The 20,022-nt window shown below is 37.8% G+C and overlaps 2 protein-coding genes across 2 annotated transcripts; both read right to left on the reverse strand.

The window, feature by feature from the left end:
• Positions 1-91: 91 nt before the first annotated feature.
• LOC132311085 (uncharacterized) lies at positions 92-4,558 on the reverse strand. Its single transcript, XM_059808808.1, has 3 exons — positions 3,989-4,558; positions 3,351-3,479; positions 92-2,095 (listed from the first exon to the last, which is right to left on the reverse strand). The coding sequence occupies exons 1-3, from the start codon at positions 4,406-4,408 to the stop codon at positions 521-523; spliced, it is 2,124 nt and encodes a 707-aa protein (XP_059664791.1). The 5' UTR covers positions 4,409-4,558; the 3' UTR covers positions 92-520.
• Positions 4,559-9,625: 5,067 nt separating this feature from the next.
• Positions 9,626-10,006, reverse strand: LOC132313813 (uncharacterized). The gene has a single exon (XM_059812756.1). The coding sequence runs from the start codon at positions 10,004-10,006 to the stop codon at positions 9,626-9,628; it is 381 nt and encodes a 126-aa protein (XP_059668739.1).
• Between the last annotated feature and the right edge of the window lie 10,016 nt (positions 10,007-20,022).

Genomic DNA, 20,022 nt, shown 5'->3' on the forward strand with positions numbered 1-20,022 from the left:
CAGTCTTTGGTTAAATTATATCAAATCAGCAGCCAATACTTCATTAACAAAAGCAACATTTCAACATTTTAACAAAATTACAAGTCAGCAATGAGCAGAAACATATTGTTGCCATATTCAATTTCAAGGAGACATGTCTCACAACAAAATTACAAGATAAAGAATGTCAACATTTCAGCTTTGTTCCTTGATTGTGTCCTCTGATTCCAAATGGTACAGTACAATATATAGCACATTACGCTTCCTGAATAATTTGCAAAGAAGGATGTGGTACCTTAACAAAGAAAAACTACAGCGAATCAAAACCGGACAATAACCAGCTGTGCACTTAAGATCATTCCAAAGTGGTTGGAGGAAGTTGTAATGTCATCTCTTACCAGAGCATGACCTTTGCAAAGAAAAATTCCAAGAGAGTAATCGCATGTCTTGCGTAATGACCTTTGAGCAGTTTCAGTGGGCACAATCACTTTTATCGGTTAATTCCCTAACAAGGTTCACCATAGAGAAGGAGTTACATCATCTAAATCTTCTGCTTTAGAACATGGCGCAACTGGATCTTCTGACTGTCCATCCTTGCCTCCAAAAGCTTTGCTTTCAAACTGCTCTTCTGCATGCTACGTGGCCATTCAATGCACCCTTTCATCCCTCGAGTTATGTGAGGATTTCGCAAGTCAGGTGAACTCCACTGTTCCATTAAATCTGGGGGGCTAAGTCCACCTTCACCTGAACCCCCCCAATCTGGAGAAACTATGTCACCGTTAGAAAGCCTTCCATTTGAGAGCCTTCCATTCATTCCCTCCATTGAGTTTGTCATGTTGTCACCGTTACTTGGGCGTGATCTCCAAAGCCGAGATATGGATGATACTTTCTTCAATTGCATTGTTGGGACCGAGCAGACTTCACTGATTTCTGTAATTGGTGTCTCCTCACCTACATTTTCTTCCCATTCCATTCTACTTCCTGACAAATTACTGTACCTGCCAGTTTTCTTGACTGATGGGTCGCTTCCGTCTGGTGAATAACTTGAACTCTGATCCTCTAGATTACTCACAGTCTCCCAGCCACTCCCGTCATCTTCCATGTCACCATTCTGATCAATATAATAAGCATTAGAATGTCCCCGAATGCCGGCTTTATTAAGCACATTAACTTCAGGACTCACAGTATGAATTTTGGAGGCATGGCTAGCAGGACTATATGCAGAACATGGTTCAATCTCCCTTTCGTGAGGTTCACTGAATTTAATGTCTTCAAAAACAGAAAAAATGTCATCGTGATTCGGGGGATCATAAGTAAATTCCTTGATATCTTGAATATTCACTGAGGCAGCAGCCTGTCGAAGGAACTCTCCTATTCTCATCTCCTCCACATCTGGGGTTGCACTTCTTGAACTTAGAAAAGCCTCCAGATCTGCTACGAGCTTGTTCATATGAGAGTACTTCTCTTCAAGCATCACTTTTGCATCAATTAACTTCATCTGAACACGTTCCTCACGCCACACCTCGGCCATCTGCAACATTTTCCTCTCCTCTTCCACATCCTCATGGAGTTTCATGGATTCCCTCTTCAATGCTTCAGCTTCAGCCTTGTCATCTCCAACTTCCTTGGCAAGTTCATCACATACTTCCTCTATCAATTCTCTGGCCTTCCGCTCCTTCTCATAGTCCCGCATAAAGCGTTTTGCTACTAACTTGGCATCAGCCAGTTCGTTGACCAATTTGGAATTAACAATTTCCATCCTTTGTCGATTTTTCCTCTCGACGCTCAAGTTAGCTTTGAGGTCATCAATGATTGCACGGATTTTCTCATGTTCTCTGCTCCGCCACGTGGCCCTTTCCTCACTGAGTTTCCTTAAAAAGTGTTCGAGTTTTTTCTTTGAGGACCGCCTATCAGTCTCAAGTTCAGTGATACGGGCTTGAGCTTGCTCAAGTTCCACCTTTAGTGTAGATATCACTGAGACAGCAGTCACTTGCTGGTTTATTTTCCTTGAGTGGTCATAAACCTGTTGAACCTCATCTGACGTTTTTGAACATATAGGGTCCCACTTTGTTGCCCCCTCCAAAGCAGAGTTAGAAAATTGAAATGAAGGTTCAAGCTGTAAAGGACAATAGTTCCAAGATCAGATGAACACAGACCCAGAAAACAAAGGGGTAAATTATTAAAAATAACAAAAGGCCACATCTTTGGGTTAATGAATGCAATCAAGGTTCTGTAAATTAGATTCTAAGTAGCAATTCAACATCAACAGCGATTTGAAATCACTATTCACACATACCAATAATTTGATAGATCAAACACTAGACAGTTTAAGAAGTCCATATAAAATAAAACACGGTAGAGATAATCACCCAGTCACCTGTTTATGCCACGTTTATCGGCTGAGGTGCTAATTAAAGAAATCATTGAAATGGCTGAAGAGTGACTTGGAAACTTGATCAATAATAATATAAGTATAAAAATATCAGAACTTGACACGTGGCTGGTTACAACTGCTAAAATTGAGAAGAATTTCAAGGAGACAAGGTTATAGCTAATAAAGAAACCTGCGGCCGGAAAGGATTTTAGTATCTTTGGCCAATGAGATTCTTTCATGACATGGAAAGTTACAAACCAATAGAAGGCAGTTGCAAAAGGACACATGGCAGAGAACAATTGAGCGGTTATCCAGAGTTACTGTTAAAAGAAACTGTTGATTTGATGCAACTATATATATTGAAGGTCAGAAGAATATGTGAGGCTCCTCTGCAAACTTCCACTTTCTAGTATTGTATTTACATTTCAATCATTGCATTCCTTTTCAATACTTAGTTTCAGCATTTAGTTTAGATTAGTTAGTTCATTTGTATTCTACACTTTCTAATCGAGTATCCAATTAATGAAAACTTGTTCATTCAAGTGTTTCATTGTAATATTTTCTTCTTCTTCGATTTCTTCAATTTTAAAGTCTTTTCATTAAAGGCAATTGAACTTCAAGAGAAGGGTCATTCCAACTCTCAACAGTTGCCTAACTATAATAGTCATTAACACTTATAGAGTATATAACTTCGATCGTAGGGATCAATGTCTAGCGGGATAGCTTCATAATAATTATGTAAAGCTTTGGCATAATATCCTTCGGATTGTACTGACGTCCATTATGGTTGTGATTCGTTTTAAAGAATCTTGATTCCAGAACCGCGAATGAGAATCACCTTAACAAAAACAAGGTAACTGCTAACTGCCACCAAATAGTGGGTCTAACATGTAATCGTGCAATTATGCCACATGCTCCTAACTTTTCAGTATTTTCCGATTTTAACTAGTCATCAATGGTTATTGATTAAATTAAGGACCTTAAGGAAGAAATTTACCTTAGACAAAAATCCTTTTCTTGAACCAGATACAGAATGAGGGCTCTGTATCGGATCATTCACTTCAGAACCACACACTTTGCTATTGTGATAACCAAGAAACGGGACGCCTGCATGATCCGGCAAAGACTGCAAGAAAGAAATGAACAACACAATTTTGATGAGTTTTTGAACAAAGACAAACCATTTCTTCTACAGCATCACCACACCCAACAAGATTCAACAAGATGCAGCTTGAGAGATATACAATACTTCATATTCATTAAAGAAATTGCATACATAAAAAAGAAGAAGAAAGAAATGAAAATGGACTGAATCATCTCAAATTCATATGTGATAATGAAAACAAACGTTCTGCATATTATTTCACAAATCTTTCAGTGGATCAAAATAGCTGACTGTGGAATTAAAATGTTGCAATCAAACCATTACCCCAATTTTTCACTACAAGTTTAATTGCAAAAAAAAGGTGTGTACTGTTCTTGCTGGGCTTATTTAACATGCATAAATTAAATTGGAGATTAATCACACTAGATTTACAGTAAGAACAAGTCAATCATTGCTTCATTCAAATTATCTGAATTAATTCAAAAACCCTAGAATGAGAGATCAAGAATGAAATGTAACAGAATCCTTACCTGATTGTTCTTCGGCAGACAATGCCTTTCGGCACCATCGGCTGCAACCTCCGGCAACTGTAACCGCCAGAGTCCGCCGGCGAGCTTCCTCGCCGAGACCACAACTTCTGCACCTCTCCCCACTCCCCGCGCACTTCTCCGACCAAACTCAGGCGGCGAACTCTCGTCCTTAACACCGACTCCTTTCTCTCCATCCTTGAACTTCCACCGGAGAAGAGGAGTCTCAGGTCTACTCCGCTTCCCCACCGGAGTTCCGTCTATCCTCAACCGCACTCCGTCACCGGATAAGCCGGAGTTCCTTGTTTTCCGGCGTGGCGGTCTGCGAGAGGTCGGCTTGTGAAGAAGATCCGAGTCCGGTGGAATGTTTAGGGCTCTGGAAGAGAGAATCGCCGCGAGGTCAGTCTTGGCAGTGATCTTCATCTTCGCCGGCGAGATTCAGCCATTAGTGAGAGAGAGAGGGGGGAGAGGTTTTAGAAAGAGAAAGCTCTGTGTGATCGCTTCTGTGGCGATATGTTACAGTGCGTGAAAATTGGGAAGATTAGTAGAGTAGAGATCTAAAGCTACCCTCAGTTTCAAGGATTTTTTTTTTTCCTCCAGAAAACGACGCATATACATAGTATATCTATCTGTGTGTACCTTCTAAGATTTTGACATACATTTAAAACGATGTCGTGGTTAATGAGTAATTGAAGTCAGAACAAACCACGATGTCGTATTTAACTACTTAAAAATGTGCGAATAATATCCTTTTAGGGATAATTACACTGAATGGCCAGTCCAATAACCAGGGCCGCAACTTGGGTGGGTTAACCCAGCCCAACCCAAGTCCAACTCGAGAATTTGAAATTTGAATTTTAAGTTTACAAATCGGGTTCATGTTCGGGTTGGGTTTTGTCAAAACCTAGACATATTCGGGTTGGGCTCGGGTTCAATCCGAACCCAACCCATAACCCAAAAATTAAAATAAAAAAAAAAAATTTTTTTTTCTTTTTTTTTTTTCCTCCGTTCTCTCTCCCCTCTCTCTCTCTCTCTCTTCTTTCTCTCCTTCTTTCTCTTTCTTTGTGTATCGTCCCCATACATTTAAGGTAGCAGTTGCAAAGAGAGACAGCGGTTGAAGCTTGCGAACGGCGAACTAGAACAGCGAGCGATGAAAACTGAAAGATTTGGGTTTTGACTTTTTGAACGATCTGAAATGGTTGAGAGTTGAGAGATAGCGGTTGAAGCTTTGCCGATGGCGAACGACAAACCCGATCTGGAACAGCGGGTGATGGAAACTGAAAGATCTGGTTTGTGATTTTTTGAACAATCTGAAATGATATGCCGATATGGGTTTTGAACTTTTGATTGTTGTAGATAGATGAAACTGAAATATATGAGCTTTGAAGTTTTTGTAGTTTGCAGTTGTTGTAGAGAAAGAGAGAGAGAGAGAGAGAGAGAGGGGGGAGGCAAGTTCAGAGAGAGGCGACAGAGGCGATTGGGGAAGGCTAAAATGATTTGCCCTAAATAAAATATATAATATATATATATATATATGTATTATATTTGATTATATATATATATAATTTGTTTTTAATAATAATATAATCAAATATAATACATATATATATATATATATATATATAAATTTCCAAAAACAAAAAAATTTTAAAAAAAAGTTTTCAACCCGTCAACCCGTCCAAATATATTCGGGCTGGGTTATAATCATAACCCATGTTTAATATAATTCGTGTTGGCCCAACCCAACCCGATTTTGGTTGAGGTTGGGTTGGGACTGGGCTGGGTTGGGTCAACCCAACTTGCAGCCCTACCAATAACCCCCCCTCCTTTGTGTCTTTTCTGGTAAATGACTTTTGTCTAATTTTTTAGGGTAAAGTACAGAGACCACCCCTGAGGTTTGGGGCAAGGATAACTAGGAAAAAGTTTATCTATTTTTGAACAACGACACTCCTTTGTAAAATTTATCATCCAAACAGAGCCTTAAATCATGTAAAAAGTCCATTTTACCCTTCACTATTTTATTAATCTTAATTATAAAATATCAAAAACTTAAATGGCCAAATTACCCTTTTCATCTCTCTGTCTATATATATATATATATATATACACACACACACACACACACACAAACAACCAGTGACCACCACCCCCAACTAAAGATGCCGAAGAGCAGCTCTACCACCGCTACCTCCTCAATCTCGCCGGAGCTCGGCCTCTAACCCCACTTAGGCTATTCTTGGACTCCATCATTCAGGTTCAGGCCTCTGCTTTGGAGCACTTTGTGTAATACCCCTAATTTTAAAAAAGGCTATTCCTAGATTTTAATTTATTATTTGTTTGTATTTTATTTGATTATTTGCTATTCCTGGAATTTAATTTATTATTTGTTTGCATTTTATTTGATTATTTGCGTAATTGTTTTATTTAATTATTTGCTTAATGGTTTTATTTGTTTAATTAGTCATGTTTTGTAATTATTTGCTTAATTATTTTTATTTAATTGGATTTAGTTAATTGTTTAATTGATTTTATTTAATGGAATTTTAAATTTAATGGTTCTGATTTACACATGAATATTTTTGCTGTTACAAATACGTATAGTTTCATTAGGTTTAAAATTCACATGGGTGGCCGACGTAGATATATATTATAGGTTGGTTTATGGGCCGAGATGAGCTCTGGCTCTAAGGTTACAAGGATTAGGGTTCAGGGTTAAGCTTATAATTATATCACATGCGGTAAACCTAGGGTTTTTGGTTCTAGCAGTTAGCTCGTAGACGTGAATTGAGTTCTGTAAAAACACAGAAACTGTGAGGTACAGAGGGAGAACAGAGAGAGATAGGAGAGGAAGGCTAGGTGGGAGCAAGGAGGAAGGAACGTGGTTTGTGGAACAGCAGTGGGGTGTTGAACGGACAATACAGAAACTGGGAATTAGAGTTTCAAGTCTGAAACTCAAAGGCAAGTTTTTTTCTTTCTTCTTCCCTTTGCCTGTGTTCTGTGCACCTAGATAGCCTCTAGGATTTAATTAAGTATTAACTGAGTTTCTTATTTATAATAGATGTTATATCGATGTTCTGTATGTGTGAAAATTTGTTCAATTATAGTTTGTGCGTATCTGTTAGCAGTATGTTTCTTAAAGCATGAAAATCTGTAAAACTTGTAGCCTCTGTATTTGTTTTCGACTGCTATAAACACATCTTGGGGATTATACTGGACATAGATAGGACTCAAAGGATCAGTTTAAAACCAACTAGACAGGTTGTAAATGGCCGGAACACACTGCAGAAAGTCGCAGGAGTAATAGAGGTTGAAGGAGGCTCGAAGAGGAGGAGAGAGCCGGCTCTGGAATGCAAAGAGCCGACTCCCCCATTAAAGAGCCGGCTCTAGGAGAGGTAGAGCTGGCTTTACCCTCCTAGGAGGCGGCTCCAAGTGTTCCTAGAGCCTGCTCCAAAATCTGGAGAAGGCTCTTTCTCACATATAGTTTCTGAAATTTGTTTTTACGATTAATTTTGAGACTGTAGGAGTTGGGGACTGTTTGGACTGAGTTTGGGACTTCACTGTATGACTAAAAAGTTAATCCTAGGTATTATTAAGACCTTTAACTGACTAAAGCTTACATCTAGTCAATGGGACAAACGGTATAAAATTACTAATTTTCTATACGATTAACGAAGGAAAGATGGATTAATTGCCTAACTAAATTTTGGCAATGTAATGGGATGTAGGATGTTTATAAAAACCTATTTTGAATGCATGATAGGGTCCTCTATATATTTATTTTGATCTATACATGCTTTGGGATCTTAATTGTTGAAACAGTAAACCTTTTCTACTATTACATGGATTACTGTTGATTTTCAATTGCTAGTATAACGAAACCATTTATGAAATTATTTGGATACTAGTTGGGACTGTAAATTACTCAGTTATGATTTATATGTTGTAATTTACATGGATATGGAGGATTGTATGCACCGGTATGGGACGGTGGCATACTGGGGACGGTTTAGCTCAAAACGCTAAGACCTAACCTACCGGATGGAAATGATGGATTGTAAAATATTGAATCCATCAATGTGTTTAAGTCAAATCAACTGACTAAGTTGAATGACTTCCTGGATTAATTGGTTGTAGTTAAGTCACATCAGCTGAATAAGTTGAGTGCTTATCTAGACGGTGTTTTGTATGTCTCCTCAATAAATAATTGAATGACATACTATGGTTTTGGACGGATTTTAGATATATGATTATGGTACCACGATATGAGCTTGAGTCTCAGATCGTTGGTTAGGGTGCGTATATGCAGTGGATGCGTAGCTGGATATAGTAGGTAGGTGTACCCTGATAGGTCTAGGTACTCATGCCCACCTTTGGGTGCATTTTCGCATGATGCCTTCTATTCAGGTTGAGACCCCTATTGTAGTCCAGTGAATGTCCTTAGTGTGGTTATATATATACTTATGGACTAAATAGATATGTTGAGGGTATTTAGGGTATATCTGCATATAGGGTCACTGTATGGATTGCAGTTAGATTAGGACTTGCATGTGTGCCTGACCTACTCTCTTATTTTTCAGGTGCTCGCCAGTTCCAGGGTTAGAGCTTGGTCGTGTTGGTCGTGCAGAGTAGATACAAACTTCCATTCCACCGACTACGTAGGACTCTCTCCATAGCTTATTACTGGATGTTTCTTTCAGTTGTTTTTAGTTTTCAGTTCAGATTATTATTAGGGGTCCACTAGAGATGGATTCCCGAGTTGTAACCATGGAGGTTTTGGCAGTTGGATTTTATTAAGTTTTATCAGTTGAGGATTTTACATTATTATTCTTTTCAGCTTTTAATAATTATTCTTATTTCATTTTTGTAATCTGTATTCGTTTTAAAATATTAATTATTTGATATTTTCTCGGGTTTGGGCCTGGGCCTGATCAATCCGTGTCTCGGATCCGAGGGGTATCACACTTTGGGACCTCAATTTGGCCTTGAATGATTGTGTACTGGCCATGTAATTTAGATAATTTGTGTACTGCCAGAAATAAGTAACAACACAGATGCTCTTCGCCAACGTCACCGGGGCATTAGACCCGCCAGAATTTACAAACTGAGGGGTGCTTTCTGTCGTGGAGAACCGGCATTCATTGCCGGTTAGTCCCCAATCGATGTCTTGGGAGTTCCGGTGACCGAGGATTGATAAACGGGTTAAAATTCGACATAGGAAGGGTAAGGAGAGTGTTGGCCAAATGGGTCGTCGCAGGAATCTGACACCCAGGTTTTGGTTCTCCGGGATCTTGATTTGGGCTTACCAGTGTCCACTTCCACAATCTTTGGACTGCCCTCAGTGGTGTTTATGTCTAAAGATGCTGAACTGTATAATATACATACAGGCAGGCGGGTTTGGGTTCCTTTTACAATATGCTTTTTCACTACAACGTTTCGCTGTTACTACTGCGCTAACAACGTTTCCGACCACCACAAGCCATCCGGATATTCTAATGACCCGAATAATTGATTCGAATGAACGAACAACCCGTCTAACGCAACGTACTCGCCGATATTAATATAACTATCACCACCAATGATTCCCAACCCGAATGAGTCGTAACTCGGGATCTCGTCATTAAACCCCCATAACTCGCCGAGTCAGATCGAGTCCGACGGAACTCGGACCAACTCGGTTTCTTCGTTGTTCTCCGCCTCGCTTGATGACGTAGTCGACGGAGGGAGGCCGAGCTCGTCGTCGGAGGCTTCCAAGAGGTAACCGAGCTCCAGTTGGGAATCTTCGGCGTCTGATGTCAGATCTACATCATTCGCCGGTGGAGCCGGCGACACAGAGATCTCTTCTTCGAAGCTCTTCATGAATGAGTCGAGGTCAGGACAATTGGTTCCGAGATCCGAGTCATCGAGATTTAGGAGGTCATCCCTGAGTCTCTTTACCTCGGCTGAGTCCAGCTCTGACTTGTCCCATTCATCTCTGACTCGCTTCTCTCTACACCCACCATCGCAGCCACAATCATCATCCATCTCATCTCCCGTCTTCCTCTCTCTGTTCTCTCTCCTCCGGTGAACTGTATAATATACACACAGGCGGGTTTGGGTTCGGGTTTGAGATGGGTTTAATCCAAGGGTATTTAAGTTAATTAAAATGTTAATTTTATTTCAAAGGATAATAAGGTCAATTCACCGTCTTCAGGGTCTCTTTGTCCATTTTTCAAACTTGAAGGGGTGTCATTGTCCAAAGATAGACAAACTTTCCTCTGGGTGTCTTACCCCAAACCTTAGGGGGTGTCTCTGTACCTTACCCAATTTTTTATTATCAAAGAACCCTCTAACTATCTAAAGGGCTAAAATAGTGAATGTTTGTATCAAAATATCAGTATTGCTATTTTATTTGAATCATAATTCATCTAAATTTTAAAAATTCATGTATCACAAATTGTACATCTAAAAATTACAAATAATATATACACGGAAAACTTATGAAACAAGAATTCCAGAAATATAATATTTGTATAACATGCCACCATAACCAGAGAGAAAGAGACAATCTAAAAATCTCCTCCAGCAATCTTATTTTATTTTTAGAAAATAAAATAATTGGGATATTTACAAGAAAATTTCTAGAATTATTCATTTACGTATGGAGTATAATATATACAAAATTTAGCCCCAACAGAGACCGATTATTTATTTTGATATATATATTTTTTAAATGATGAGTCTAAGAAAATGAAAATAACTTAAACGCACAATATGATATCTCAAGAAATTGGTGGAAGAGATTTTTAGATTGTCTATTTCTCTCTGGTTATGGTGGCTTATTACACAAATCTTATATTTATGGAATCCTTGTTTCATAAGCTTTCCGTGCATATATTATTTGTAATTTTTGGAAGTACGGTTTGTGAGATATGAATTTTTGAAGTTCGGATGAATTATGGTTTAAATAAAATAGCAATAAGGGCATTTTGATCCAAACATCTACTCTTTTACCCCTCTCAGATAGTTGGAGGGGGTTCTTTGGTAAAAAATTAGATAAGTGATTTACTGGAAAAGGCCCATAGTGGAGGGGGGTTTATTGTACTTTGCCCTTATACTGACCTCCTTTAGGTTTCGTTAACATACATTAGGGTTGCAAGTTAGGCAGGCTCAACTTAGCCCGGTCCTAACCCGACCTCAACCCGAAATCGGGTTGGGTTGGGCCGGCCCAATGTCATACAAAACTGGGCTATATTAGTAATTTGAACCCGACTATTTTTGGGCTTAGACGGGCTTACCCGTTTAGCCCTTTTTCTTTTTTTCCTTTTTTCTTATGAACAAATATGCAAATTACATTTGTTTCTTTTCTCGGTTTGAAACATCAATTTTTTTGAGAAATTTTTAATTCATTAATATTCTCTTTTTTTTTTTTTTTTGTTCAATCTGATCAAACATCAAATGTTGGGCCGGCCCGATGTCATACACTAATAACAAAAACCGCCTATCTGTTAACGAAAAACACTGTTATTGACAAAAATAGATGATGTCAGCAATTTTTTATTCTCAAATTCCCATTTTACCCTTGAAAGACATGTAAATAAATTATTATCCTAACTAAATCATGTGAAATTACTTAAACACCATATCTTCTTTCTTTAAGGCCAAACCAATCAAACTGGTTCGATGTTGCTAGGGGGCTCACCGGACTGTATAAGCTTCACCAGTGGTTTTATACACTTCACCGAGCTTGGGTCTATGAACTTCAAACCCAAACTATCACCATTTATCTCTATGATGCTGGCGCAAACATTCTCATAGCTCTAGCTAAGACTAAGATCTGGGTCGTCATCAGTGTACACCATAACCAGCTCCTCGTAATTGGGTTTTCCAATGCCAAAATCGCTGCCTGGATTGGTTGGAACGTCGCCGCGTACTACCCACAAACGCTTATCATTGCTGTTGGCGACAAGATTCTGACCACCGTACCCTCGTCTGCTCCCTGCTTATGATGACAATTGAGTCCCTCTACAACGCTCTCTGTAACGACACGGTCATTTGCCTCCCTTTCTTTTTTCCTGAAATTTTACGAATGAATTTTTTTCGTTTAATTTTCTTTTCTGAGCTCTGTTTCTCGTTGCTTAGTGTCATCTCAAGTGCTTAGAATTGGTTGCTGAGACTCATTCATGTGAATTGACAACTTCCTTTGAGGACCGAGTCATTTTCGCATTTTCACTTTTCGGACACTATGCACTATTTCATCTTTTTCCCTATTATGTCTTTTCCCCGTTTGTCACATTATTGGCACAACCTCACTTCTCATGCTCGGAGTTGGTTTTTGACTTCACGTGCCTTCATCTTGAGTGGTTTCCTCGGAATACGTATCTTTACTTTTTCAAGAAAGTACTCTGGTTGTTCTCGGTGCCCATAGGGGCATGGATGCACAATTCTTCAGAATCTTTTTCATTTCTTGAGGTGTTTTTCGTAAATATCTTTTGAAGATATTTTATTTTAGGAGTATCTAAGAAAATATCTTTTGGAAGATATTTTCATTCTGGGGCAGTTTCGCAGTTAACCCTTTTTGTAGGGGCCATTGTGCAATTAACGAAAGTTATTGCAAAATGCCTCGTCTAGAGCCTGGATCCTCGTATGGGATTCATTTTCACATTTCGTCGAGTCGTGGACTCTTGGAATTTCCTTCTGGTCATATTTCTCCAGTTTCAGAGTTTCTGGACCAAGTTGCCGCCGAACTTGTTCGGGGCATAACTTTCTGCTCGGGACTCGGTTTTTGACACCATTTCTTCCGTTATTCATATTTTCTCATTTTAAATCTTTTTCATTTATGAAGTTTTGCCATTTGAGCCCGTTTGCTCAAATTCCACTTTTCCGGACCCCGCGGGGCCCGTTCAGGGCACTTTTTGAGATTTCTTTAAAGGGGGGGGGGGAGAAATATTTTATTTTTCATCTTCCCCACTCCCCTTGCACGACCTGAAGCAGCCATGGATGCCCATGGAGCTGCCACCTTCTCTCTCCTCCTTTGATTTACTTTTCCTAAGTGAAAAGTCTTCGGTCTTCACGTTTTTTGTTCCCCTCGACGTGTTCTACCATTCCCCCTTATCAGAATTCATTTTCAACCATTTCTTGAGTTTGGGGTTGAAATTCAGTTGTGATTTTCATGGGGCTTCCTTCGGATTCAAGTGGATCGTGTTATCCCCGACAAAACCCTTCGATTTCGGCGGATTAGGAACACTTTTCTTCCGGTAGGGATTTGGGGTTTTCATCTCAAATTGAGGTAGGGGGTGTTATAATTTAAATTCTTGCTATATTACATGCTTGTGATGCTTATACAACTTGATTACATGCTTGGATGTAAAATCTAGAGATTTTATTATTTATTTTTCTTGTGAAGGATTTAATTTTCCCGATTGTTCATAACTTTGTTTAATCATGTGGCATGATAGAGTATTACCCCTTGATATGTAGATTGACATATATTAAATCTAGATTATTTGGACAAGAAATGAAGATTTTATTTAATATTTATCTTGAATAAAATATTAAATCATGTGGCCTTATCTAGCTTTAAATCAACATGTGATAGCATATTATATTAGGCCCTAGCATGCTCTTCAACATAGATTAATTTGGGAGAAATCGGAGAAGTTTTGAAATCTAGTAATATTTAATTAATTAGATTAATTAAATTGCTCCGAGTGTACTATTCACTCCATTGGAAATTCGACTTGAAATTCTTGATGTACATGCCGTATAGTTTCACATATATTAAATCTAGAATATTTGATTAGGTTTTGAAACCTTTCATTTATTATTTTTCTTGTATTAAAGTTTAATACTCAAGGCCGTAACTTGCATGAAATGTACTTGTATTGTGTTCTTAAATCAAGTTATGACATGTTGTATAACATATATTAAATTGTGGTCATTTGGATGACTTTCAAAATCTAGAGATTTTAATTAAATGAAATAATTAAAATCCATTTAATGGTTCTATGCACTTGATTAAGTTTCTAACCTTATATTCATGATTGTCTTGATAAGTTCCTTCACGTGTATTACATTGAGCATAATCAGATAAGTTTGAGACTTACACTTACTTGTTTTACTTGTATGGAACTTAGTTCACTTAGTTGTAACTTGTATTCCATGGAACTTTTAGCCTTTCACATGTAACTATACCCGGTGTATCTTGGTTTCAGTAATGTACTTAATGAACTTGCATCATTGTCTTGGAATGATTTAATTATCCATGTATTGCTTAGTAAATAATTAAATCATTAATCTTATACTTGTGGTATTTTTGCATCGATGGATTTTATGTGATATATATCCTAGTTTGTAGTCTATATAGATGCATACTATGATTTCTTGACATTTCACATGCCAAGTTAGTTGAGAACTTAGGGCATGACTTTTATGTTTCCAAAATCTTGATTGTGCATGAAACGTGTTTAATGCATTACTTGTGTCTTAATGCTATCTTGATTTACACAACTTATTGATTTTGGAAACTTGGTGATATCAATCAAGATTGAGATGGTTAGGACTTAGTTCTTGATAAGTGCTTAAATGTTGCACATTTCAGCACCTAAGCTAGGGTAGTTCAGTCTTTGCATCTATCTTAAGTTTATGTTTTAGTCCTAATTTATGTTTATGTGTATTTCAGGGCAATAAAGTTAAAATGAGCTAAGAACGGTCCAATTAAGCCTTTTTGGAGTTAAGCAAAGATTTTCAGAAAATGGCACAAAGCGGTCAATCTCGGGCCTTTGATGATGTTCCCAAAGATGGAGAAGCAAACCAAATAGCCCAGGGCAAAAATGGAGCTGAATAAGGCTTAAAGGAATTTTCCAACTCTGGGGGATCGATCCCCCAGGGTGGGGGATCAATCCCTCAGGACTTGGCAACATTGCATATTTTTGTTTTAATGTTTGGGCTTATTTTGTAACCTAGTGGGCTTTAATAGGTTTATTACTTAAGCCCAGTGAGGCCCATTGTTTTTAGGGTTAGTATTTATTAGTTTAGTGATTTATTATTTGGGGATTTAAGTTTTGATTATTATTTTTGGAATCTGTATCGTGATATTGTTCTCTCTGAAAGAAAACGAAAGAAAGAAAAAAAGCGAGGGTTTCAAGAATATTTTTTACAGAGGCTTTGTCTACAGTTGAAGGAAGAAGAAGAAGGGCCAAAAGATGGAGATAGGACTTGTTGACACCATGATCATCTCCTCCATGAGCTAGTTCTTCACTTAGGGCTTGGATGAGCCCTAAGTTCATGTAACCCTAACCTTTGTATTTCTTTTCTTGGGGAATTATTATGTTGTAATTAAATTGTATGGCCTTGCGATTTCTTAATATATACATGCTTGATTTGATAAATTAGGGTTTGTATTGATAAATTCTTCCTTTGAAATCTCCAATTGATTGTATGTCTATGTATGATTAATTAGGGATTTTATTCTTCATTAGATGATTAGAATTTAATTCTTCCATTGATTCTATATGAAAATTGCATGTCTAGGTGTGATTGATTTAGAATTATACTCTACACTAGATACTTCTTTTAGTTGTATTTAGTGATGGCCATAGCATGAGACTTAGTTGATACAATTGTCAATTAATTTGATGGATAAAGGCTTAATCATGATAGATTGTTTTACAAATTAGCTTATTTGTCATTAGTTAATTGTAGTAAAGTAGGCAATCTGTGCTTGATTATTTTAATCCATGCTTCTAATTACAATTAGTATTATCTTCTTGATTGATGTGTGCTCTTATTGGATACATTTGTGAATGTGTATGGTGGGTTATGACGTAGTCTTGAATGGGTTTTACACTTTAGTTTAATTGTCATTAGGTAGACAATTCATTCTTGATGTTGATAATCTATGCTTACAATTGTGATTTGTGATGATAATGTGACCACATCTATAATTACACTAATAAATTCCCCATTAATTGAAAGCATATGGTTAATTGCATGGGCTTAGTGGTGAATCCTAACCCTAAGACTCTCTTCCTATCTCTTTAATTCTTAGTTTAATGTCATTTCTATTTTCATGCTTTTAATTGAATTTTAGTTTAATCACTCCACCAAAATATTTTTCTCTCACACTCTTTCTCTCTCTCTCTCTCTTCTCTCTTTTACAATCTAATTAGCATTAAAATCAAGTTTAGTCCCAACACGTGTTCAATCCCTTGGGTTCGATCCCTTCTCACTTCATACTACATAGTATAAGTGTCTAGCGGTTTACAAATGTAAACTATGATGCCCGCTTGATACCATTTCCAAAACCAAAGTGTTGTGCATTATTTTGTGCACACGCTCGGGTCGCATCAGTTCTAGTACGGGGGAATGTCCCTCTACACTATAGTGCGTACTTGGGGAAGGTATCCATGGGTTAGTAGCCCTAAAGTGATCCCAAGATTCCGGTTTTCTATAGTACGCACTAGGGGAAGGTACCCATGGGTTAGTAGCCCTAAAGTGATCCCAAGAGTACGGTTTTAATCCGGGCAATATCCAAGTTTCCACATTGGTTGATTTCACTCTTTAAATTTCAAGTTGCTATTCCTTGAAGATTTAAACTTGTCGTGTATGTGAAATGCTCCAATCTTGTTTCATAGCATAGATTTTATGCCTTATTCATGACTTCACTCCTTAAATTTCAAGTGTCGTATTCCTTGAAGATTTAAGACTCTCTTCGTGTTATATGAAATGTTCCATCCTTATTAAATTGCATATATGTTATGCCTTGTTCTTGGTTTCATGTATAATTCTTACCTTGTTAATTGGAATGTCCCAATCGTGTTTTATTTCATTGATACTATGTATTATCCTTGATTCTATGTACTTTTCTTGTCTTGTTAATTGAAATGTCCAAACCTTGCTAAAATGCGTAGATATTATGCCATGTTCTTGATTTCGTGTATTAATCCTATTGTGTTAATTGGAATGCTCCAACCATGTTAGTTGCATTGATAATGAAATCCTTGTATTCTAGTATCTTTTTGTCGTGTTGTATGGAATCATTCTAAATCTTGCTTAATTGTATTTGATAATGCAATTCATATTAACCTATGTTCTAGTATCCTTCTTGTCATAATCTTGGATTATCCCAACTATGACTTGTTTCATGTGTGTATATATATCATGATTCTTGTTGCTATTACTCCATGGTAGCTTAGGATGATTTTTGAGTCTAATCTTTGACATAGACGTTAGGTGGCATGATCCCTTTTGAATTATATCATGTTAGTCCTTAAAATCTTCAAGAAATTGAGTCGATGCATGCTCATTCTCTACGAGTAAACTTGTTTACTCACCCGAAGTTCCTGGGGGATTTGATCAGGTATGAAGACATGGTTCGTGATGCTTGCTGTTCGTTGGGATGGTTTTTAGCTTTTCAGTTTCTATTTCATTCAAATGTTAGCATAGAATATCATTTTATAGCCTTTTGTAATAAACTTGTATTATGTGCTTAAGTACACTTTTTGATATTAATTCTATGTATATAATATGTGGCCAAGGGCCAAACTTCATTTGTAAATTTTGCCTTTAATGTGAAAAGTATGAAAACTAAGGTTTTGATATGTCATTCTCGCACCGGTGTGTGCATTTTGTGTGAAATTCATCCTTTAACATTCATTTGCCATATGTGAGGTGTGGCCAAGGGCCAAACACCATTTAGTTTTCATTTTTGCATTTTAGTTCATATATTGCATGTTTGGGCTAAAATAGTAGAAACCGAGCCTTTAAGGGTTTATTTTCAAATCGGGTGGTGCAAAGTGTGTTCCGGCACCTCCACTAGGTCTCATTTATCTTGTATGAAGTGTGGCCAGGGCCAAATAGTCATTTGAAACCATTTCCTAATTTTGGTTTCCATATTTTCCATTTCAAGTCCATTTTTGACTTTTTTGCTGTTGGGGGGTCGAATTTTGCATCGGTGGTATTTTTAAGTCGTGGACTATTGTAGCACATCCAAATAGGTAAGTTACATTTGCGTGTATGGTCGTGTCCGGGCAAACCTTCTCCTTTGGTGAAATGAGCCTCCTATAGATTTATTTTGCACTTTTGTTGCATAATCTGATTTAGGGGCATTCTAGACCTTTCACATCAGTTTTATTTTATTCTTTCAACATAGTCGCTTAGAAAACATGATTTTAGGGGGGGTTTCTTTTTCGTGTTTTTCCAGAAAATGTCGTCTTGGCATCGAAAATCCATCGCAAAGTTCAGCTCCCTGTTTTCATTTTAGCAGCTTTATGGACCTCTCTACCAGAATTCTTGGTTTGGGCATCTTACAGTGAGTTTTTTTCATTTTCTCTTGCCTAGTCGGGTAGAAAACTCGATTTTAGTGGGGGTTTCTTTTTCGTGTTTTTCTAGAAAAATTCGTTTGGTAGCCCGTTTCCGCTCTCAGATCAGGACAGCCACTGTAGCTACTCTTGCCCTCTTGTTTAGTTCTGATTTAGGGGCATTTTGGGAATTTTCTTTGAAAAATAAATTCCGGTCTTAACATGGTCACATATAAAACATGATTTTAGGGAGGGTTTCTTCACAACATTTTTCCAAAAAATGTCATCTCGGACCCGAAAACCCCGCGTCAAATCTGATTTCCTGTGCGCACCTACACTATTTGAAAAAGTCTGTTGTAAGGGCATTTTGGGGATTTTACGTCAAAAATAAAATTTTATTTTGACATGGTCAGCTTGGAAAAATTATTTTAAAGGGGGTTTCTTCTACGTGTTTTTCCAGAAAACATCGTTTAGTACGTCAAAACGGCATACGAACTTCAGCATTTTGCCCAGGTTACTATTCACGGCCTCGGCGACGTAAAAACTTTATTTTGACTGTTCTCTTCCGTCCGGACTCCGAATCAAGTGATTCTTGAGTCGGACTTGATTAATTTTTCATTTTCTTCCCAGTGGTGTGCTCGGTAGCACCCGATTTTATATTTTTCAGAAATGACCATTTTGCCCTTGAGGCTATTTTTGTCCGGTTTTCTTGTAATTCGCTTCCGCTACTTTCTTTTGAGTTCCGTGACTTCACGGGAAGTCACGGATGTGTCTCGAGAATAATTTACATTCTAGGGACGTCATTTCTATGTAAAATGACTATTTTGCCCCTGGGGGCTTATTTGTCATATTTTTTTGATCTTTTGCTTCCGCATCAGTTCTCATTGAGTTCCATGACCTCATGGAAGGTCACTTTGACTTCTTAGAGTCTTGTTTTCCATTTTCACTTCCGCATATCGGATCCGTTATTGGGTCAATCTTCGGTTCATTATAGGACACGCTGACCTAAAAACCAGGTTCGTCACACTCTCGTTGTTGCTAATCTCCACACTCAGATCACGATCTCGATGCCATGTGCAAAATTAAAAGTTCTCAACCCATTCCCTCTGTTGCAGTCGTCATCAGTGTGCCCAATAGCCAGCTCCTCGGAATTAGGTCCTTCAACACCACTATCGCCAGCACCAGCTTCCATTGATTCCCGTAAGCACCCAACATAATTGGTACTCCATTGATTCTGATGAGCTTTGACTAAATCGTACTTCAACATTTAAAATATAGAGCTATACACATTGTTAAGTATAAAAGAGAGAAACTGTATATTGTATTGATGTGTGATAAGCGCTGAAAAGTGCGCATTTAAACCCCTTAATCTTGAATGTTTTAGGATCATTATCTATCTTATTTTCCTATTTTAGTACTAATTTATGTTTTTGTCTATTTCAGGTCAATAAGGTTCAAATGGGCTAATTTCGGTCCATTAAGGCCTTTTTGGAATCAGAAAAGCTGGAGCAAAAGGAGGCTGATGTTGAAAAACTACCTAGTTAGAACGATCGAGCTATGAACAATCGAACTTATGAACGATCAAGCTCTGAACGATCGAACCTTTTGATCTTATCCTCATAACTACTTTTGTCTTTATCCCTATAAATATCTCAGCCTATGTCTTTATCCACATTATGCGCCGACATGCTATGAACAATCGAACCATACCTCTGAACGATCGAACCATACCTATGATCAATCGAGAGAGCTCTGAACGAT

Source organism: Cornus florida, unplaced genomic scaffold (genome assembly GCF_030987335.1).
Source record: "Cornus florida cultivar Cherokee Brave unplaced genomic scaffold, ASM3098733v1 CherokeeBrave_3.0.0_Hap2_Chr06, whole genome shotgun sequence".
In the NCBI taxonomy this organism is placed as follows: domain Eukaryota; kingdom Viridiplantae; phylum Streptophyta; class Magnoliopsida; order Cornales; family Cornaceae; genus Cornus; species Cornus florida.

Bases quoted from the DNA above. Each gene is read 5' to 3' on its own strand.
- LOC132311085 (XM_059808808.1), bottom strand. From the start codon at position 4,408: ATGAAGATCACTGCCAAGACTGACCTCGCGGCGATTCTCTCTTCCAGA. The intron at 3,480-3,988 runs GTAAGGATTCTG...TCTTTCTTGCAG, and splicing joins GTCTGCCGAAGAACAATCAG to TCTTTGCCGGATCATGCAGG. The intron at 2,096-3,350 runs GTAAATTTCTTC...TGTCCTTTACAG, and splicing joins GAAAAGGATTTTTGTCTAAG to CTTGAACCTTCATTTCAATT.
- LOC132313813 (XM_059812756.1), bottom strand. From the start codon at position 10,006: ATGGATGATGATTGTGGCTGCGATGGTGGGTGTAGAGAGAAGCGAGTC.